This window comes from Bactrocera tryoni, unplaced genomic scaffold (genome assembly GCF_016617805.1).
Source record: "Bactrocera tryoni isolate S06 unplaced genomic scaffold, CSIRO_BtryS06_freeze2 scaffold_925, whole genome shotgun sequence".
NCBI lineage: Eukaryota > Metazoa > Arthropoda > Insecta > Diptera > Tephritidae > Bactrocera > Bactrocera tryoni.
The window spans coordinates 570,955-577,593 of NW_024396572.1; the positions used below are offsets into that span (position 1 = coordinate 570,955).

Consider the following 6,639-nt stretch of genomic DNA (forward strand, 5'->3'; position numbering starts at 1 on the left):
GAATGATTTAATTTGCTTTGATGTAGTAGGCAACTTTAGTTTTTGTATGTTTTCGATTTTGCTTAAATTTGGTTGTATCCCTTCTGTTGTTAAAGTGTGACCTAGAAATTCAGTTGTTTTCATGAAAAATTTGCATTTATCTACCTGAATCTTTAAATTATGTTTTCTTAATGCTGAAAATATTTTGGTGATATTTTGGGTATGTTCTTCAATACTTGAACTAAAAATTAAGATGTCGTCTAAATAAACTACACATATCTTGTTGATATATTCCCTAAGAACTGAATTCATTAAACGTTGGAAAGTTGCTGGTGCATTCTTTAGTCCGAACGGCATTCTTATAAATTCAAAGTGTCCTTGGGGTGTAGAGAAAGCTGTTTTGGTCTATCTTCTTCTTTTATTAATACTTGATGAAAGCCTTTTGCAAGATCTAATGTTGTAAAATACTGAGCTCTTCCAAGTTTGCTGAGTATTGTTTCTATATGGGGTATTGGAAATTTGTCATCTATAGTGACTTCGTTTAGCTTCCTGTAGTCAATAACTATTCTCCATTTTTTCTTCATTGAATTGTCTTGCTTTTTCGGTACAATCCAAAGAGGCGAGTTGTACGGGGAATTACTTTCTTTAATTATACCTTGGCGCAACATCTCGTTCATCTGTCTAATAATTTCTTCTTCATGAATTAGGGAATATCTATAAATTTTATTATAAGTTGGTCTACTTGTTTTTGTAACTATTTCATGCTGAATTTCATGAGTATGAGAAAGGTTTTTACCATCTTGGAAAAATAAATCGCTATTTGCTTTTAGAATGTATTCTAATTTTTGCTTTTCTTCTTCATTCATGTCACTATTTGATAAAATATCTAGCAAATTCTCTTTACATTCTGTAAGTATATTAATATCTTCGTAATTGTAAGGGCATGAGTTTATAAATTTAATTTTATTGCCGTTTATTTCTACATACTCCTTTTCTAAGTTAATTATTGCTTTAATAGGTTTTAAAATATTTTGTCCTATTATTGCATCAAAGTTTTATTTTTTATGTTGGTTAGTTTCCAATGTATATAACTTTTTTCATTGAATTCGTTTGGGGTTGGGGTGACTAACTCTTTATTTAGGGAAAAATTTTCCTTAATGGTGCTAAAGTGTATTGGTTTATCAAGCTCAATGCATTCATAATCTTTTAACACATTATATTTCAATAATGATGTTGTAGACCCTGTGTCAATAAGACATTTAATTTTGGAATTTTATATGGTCACTTCTATTATCGGTAACGATTGTTTTGGGCTGGCAACCGAAAATTTGCTTGTTCTTGAACGTGATCTATTTCCATCGGTTCGGGGGGGTTTTGTCTCCTTTGGACTGAATTATATCTTCTAGACTGTTGTGAATTATTTTGCCTACTTTGTCCAAAGCTAAATTGTTGATAATTGTCATTTTGGTTAGAATTGTTACGAAATTCTCTCGGCTGATTTTGTCCAAATTGAAAATTATTGGAATTTTGCATATACTGGTTATTATTGAAATTGCCAAAATTGTGAGACAAAGAATTTCTATTTGAAAAATTTCTATAATTATTTCTTTTATAATTGTTTTGTCTTTTATCAAATTGTATTAGCAAACCTGTCTCTTGAAGAACGCTAAAAGCCTCTCTAATGGTGCTTATATTTCTACTAATCACTACACTGCTTAAGTTGGGGTGTATCCCATTTAAAATGTTTTTAGAATTAAACTTTCGTTGTTAATTGGGGAAAATTCTATAGGCTTTATCCTATCGAATTCATGTTTTAAATTTAGTTTATCTAAAATATCTTTTAAATTTTGGAAATATTGACTTACGTTATAGTTTCGTAGTACAATCGCCTGATTGTAAAGGGTGTGGTACGACTCCTTTACTCCAAAATTCTTTATGAGTTCTTCTCTCATTTGCTGCCATGTTGGTGTAGGTCCCAAAGGCCGGATGACACTTGCTGCTTCTCCTTTAATTTTTGTTTTGACGTGTCGCTGCGTTACAAATTCCAACATTGATGGGTTGGGGTTGAATAAAGGAAGGATCATGTCAACTTCCCTGATGAATGATGATAAATCTCTGCCGTCAAAGTCCATGATTCTTGAAGCTTCCTTCAAAATTTGCGATCCTGTCATCTGAAGTGGTTGCTGCTCGCCTGGATTCATTGCTGATGTATCCTCTTTTATTACAACTGAACTTGTTGTTGTTGCTTTGTATGGTGCACTTCGCTCTTTCTGCGTCTTCTGTGTGTGGGGCATTAATCTTTAATCCCACTCTTCCTGGTAATGTTGATGGGCGGAATGAAGCTATTCTTCGCCTTCACAAATTGTAGTCCTCGGAGTCGCTCTCCGACGTTCCAGATAACTTGTGTAGAAACTTAAATTTCTTAAACTTGGCTATCTGTGCCGACCGACTTATATATTTGTATATATAAGAGATCTTTTTAAAATGGGAGCTAATCTTAAGATTTGCTTCCCGTTGCTAAAGCTTACGAAACTTAAAACTTCAGTTTTTAGTATCGCTCAACTTTGCAGTTTGTTTTACCGACTGCGCCAGTTTTAGGTTTGTTCGAGCGGAGGAATAAAAATGCCAATGATGTTGTTTCTATGACATTATATTTTATTCTCTGATGTTTCAAGTTATGTTCTGCTTATATAACTACTAAAGTGATTACAATTTTCTTAATCTATTTCTTTGTTTTGTTTATTTTCTTATGAAATACAATATTTGTAAAATGTAATCTTATTTTCTATTGAATGCAAACAAACATGACTGTGGGGTTTACCCGATAATGTTTGGAGTTATCATTATAGTCAAACATAAGGACCAAAACATGTTTGTATACATTTGCATTATGTTCTTTATCTCTACTTGTTATCTTATATTTTTTGTAATGTTTACTTGTTTTTCTTTAATCTTTTATTTTGTCCAATTTATAGTATTTTGTTGTGTGGTGTCTGGTTGGGATGATAGTGTACACATAACTCGCATGAATCTGCATGTTCATACATTCATATATATGTACTTATATGTACATACATATATTTGTATACACTTCCGAACAAATAATGCACAAGCATGCAAGTTAAGTTCTTCTTTATTGAATTTCCAAAAGAAACTGATACATCTATATATATAAAAATGAATGCCATTTTTCGTTGTGACTTTATAACTCAAGAACGGGCTCACCTATCCAAACCTTTTTTTGGATTATTCAATAGATGGTTTGTGTTTTGAAATTTTAAGAATCGGATACCAGGGTCTCGAGAAATAGGCCAAAACGGGGACCCGGGTAACCCTAGGATGTGTTTGTACAATATGGGTAGAAAATGGAAGCTGTTGATGATTTCTATAGTATAGAGTATTTTTGATGCCGCTCCGTGACTAGAGTCTCGAGATATCGGCCAAAATGTTTCAAAAATTTCACCACACATATGTTACATTTTTTTTTATTTACCTACTTGGAAAGCTGAAAAGCGCTCAATGTATGGTGAAATTATTTTTAAAAACACACCAAAAACCCATTTGTTTGGTCAGATTCATCCCACTTAGCCAGCGGATTATCCGTTTTCATATTAACATACATACATCAATAATAGTTTAATCATTTACTAAACGATTTGTTACCTACTTAGCTACGCTCTTTCGCTCTTAAAATTTATGAACTTTCGTCTTAACTAGCATACTTATTATTCCCACCTACAAACTTTCTTGCATTATATTTATATCAACATGTAGGCATGTATGTAGCAGGCAGATCGACAAACAAGGTAGGGTTTGAAAAGGCATCGAACTATATTACGGTGCATTTATTTTGCATAGAGAAATACATGAATATTTTGTTTTTTGTAGGTATATGGAGCTTTGACTCTTAGCATTAAGAAAATTCAAATTAGGAGAATATATGACATTGGAGTGTAAACATCGCTGGAGCGTTTTCTTTGGCCCCACACGTTCAGTAGTGTCCGAAATTACCGCGATGCAAAATTATTAGTTATTATATTTTTTTTTTAATAATTATTGAAGTTTGTGTGAATTTGTGAAAAAAATAAATATAGCGCAAAGCGAATTTCCGAGCAAAACACGGTAAGTTTTGAACTGTTGAAGTGAATTACACGAATGTATGTGTTTCCTGATTTGAAAAAACATATGGTGTACCACTATTAATGTAGGCTTTTTTTTAATTTAGTTTATTATTTTTTAATTGAAAGAAAAATGTCACAACCCACACGAGGAAATATAGGTCGGCGGACGCGTCATGCAAATGCTACGGCATTACAAAGGCGATCACAGACTCCAGATGAACGAGCACAAGCTAATGCATCGCAGCGTAAACGTAATGCACGAAATAGAACTGTTGTACCTGAAATTATGCGTGCCGCTTTTAATTACAAGTCAGATTAATTACAGTATGTACGGATATATTGGAATAATGGACGCAATATGTCCACATTGTGATGCGGCTAAATTTCCAGGTGAAACGGTCGGCATGTGTTGTGCTAATGGCAAAGTGAGATTGCCACCATTAGAAACACCACCCGAACCATTGTCTTCATTAATTTTTGGGACTTCTGAAAATTCGAAGCACTTTTTGAGACATATTCAACAATATAATTCGGCATTTCAAATGACTTCTTTTGGTGCTACTAACATTATTAGAGATAATTTTATGCCGACGTTTAAGGTAAATACTTAAACAGGATTGTCCCAATCAATCTGAATCATAAAAGTATTCTATAGTTTTAAAAATTATATTATGCAACATATACCTAAAATTGCATACATGTTGCAGATTCAGGGCCACATTTACCATCAAGCTGTTTCGTTATTGCCATACCCCGACGCTGATTATCAATGTTTGCAAATTTATTTTATTGGTGATGAAAATCGTGAATTGGATCAACGTTCCGCAATTACTTTGAATACAAGACGAGAAATTATTTGTGGGCTACAAAGGTTTTTCCATCAGCATAAAGCATTAGTTCAATTGTTCAAAATTGCTCTCGATCGTATGCCCTCTGATCATCACGATATCGTAATAAGGGCTGATAGAACACCTTTTGGAGAGCATGAAAGGCGATTCAGTGCACCGACAATTGATGAGGTTGCAATTGTAATTCGTGGTGATCAGTTTCAATCGCGTGATATTATACTTCATCGTAGAAATGACCAATTGCAACGTGTTTCGGAACTTCATCGTAGTTACGACGCATTACAATACCCAATATTGCATTGGAAAGGTGACGATGGCTATAATATAAATATACCAATGATTGATCCACGAACAGGAAAATAATATTTTCAGTGTGTTGACATTTCATCATTTGTAGAAATTTCTTAAGTCACATTTTCCACTTATTTTAAGGTCTACATGTACAAAAAAAGTTAGTTCCATGAATTTTTATTCTTATCGATTGATGGTTCGTCCACAAGAACAAAATTATATCTTGAGATGTCGTAAACTATATCATCAGTACATCGTTGATATGTACGTCAAAATAGAAACAGAACGTCTTAATTTTATTCGTTTCAACCATGCAAAATTAAGGTCTGAACAATATATTCATTTGCAAGATGCGATAGCGGATGATGCTAATATTAATGACATCGGACGTTTAACTATATTGCCATCTTCGTATATTGGTAGCCCACGGAATATGAACGAATATGCACAAGACGCAATGTGTTATGTAAGAAAATACGGTCGACCGGATCTGTTCATTACATTTACATGTAATTCGCAGTGGGATGACATTAAAAACAATTTATTTGCAGGACAGTCGACAACCGATCGTCATGACATTACTGCGCGTGTTTTTCGGCAAAAATGTAAAGCAATTATGGATTTAATTACGAAATTATATGTATTTGGGGAGGTGCGTTGCCATATGTACTCCATTAAATGGCAGAAAAGGGGATTGGCGCACGCACATATACTAATTTGGCTGGTACATAAAGTAACTCCGGATCAAATCGATAACTTTATATGAGCTGAAATTCCTAATCCAATACCCAAGGCAATTTACTTCAGACACAATAACGGGCAATGACGGATATCCGTTGTATCGACGTAGATCACCTAATGATAATGGCAAAACGGCAACCATTAGAATGCATAACCAGGAAGTTGAAGTTGATAATCGTTGGGTGGTTCCGTATTGTCCATTATTATCGAAAATATTCAACGCTCATATAAATGTGGAATATTGTAATTCTGTCAAATCCATTAAATATATTTGCAAGTATGTAAATAAAGGGAGCGATATGGCTATATTCGGTTTTGCTGATGAGAATAGAAATTACTCAGTATCAAATGGGTCGCTATATTAGTATCAATGAAGCTGTCTGGAGGATTATGTCGTTTCCAATGCACGAAAGACATCCTGCGATTGTTCACTTCTTGAGAATGGCCAACGTGTTTATTTTAATGTAGCAAATTTATTGGAAAGAGCAGCGCAACCACCAGCAACTACGTTAACAGCTTTTTTTAAATTATGCGAAACTGATACATTTGCGATAACTTTGTTATATTTTCATAAGTGCCTCAGTATTACACATGGAATGTGTCTCCGAAAAAATTTCAAAGACGTAAACAAGGAACAGCAGTTCATGGGCATCCTGGCA

At 33.8% G+C, this 6,639-nt stretch overlaps 1 protein-coding gene across 1 annotated transcript; it reads left to right on the forward strand.

The window, feature by feature from the left end:
* Positions 1-4,435: 4,435 nt before the first annotated feature.
* On the forward strand, positions 4,436-5,590 carry LOC120782058. Its single transcript, XM_040114215.1, has 2 exons — positions 4,436-5,303; positions 5,381-5,590. Exons 1-2 carry the CDS (start codon positions 4,772-4,774, stop codon positions 5,410-5,412), a joined length of 564 nt encoding a protein of 187 aa, XP_039970149.1. The 5' UTR covers positions 4,436-4,771; the 3' UTR covers positions 5,413-5,590.
* Positions 5,591-6,639: the final 1,049 nt, after the last annotated feature.

What these genes read in the sequence shown, in the direction of transcription:
- LOC120782058 (XM_040114215.1), top strand. Translation starts at nt 4,772, where the DNA reads ATGCAACATATACCTAAAATTGCATACATGTTGCAGATTCAGGGCCAC. An exon ending in AATGATTGATCCACGAACAG is followed by an intron (nt 5,304 to 5,380) that starts GAAAATAATATT and finishes ACTTATTTTAAG; the next exon opens with GTCTACATGTACAAAAAAAG.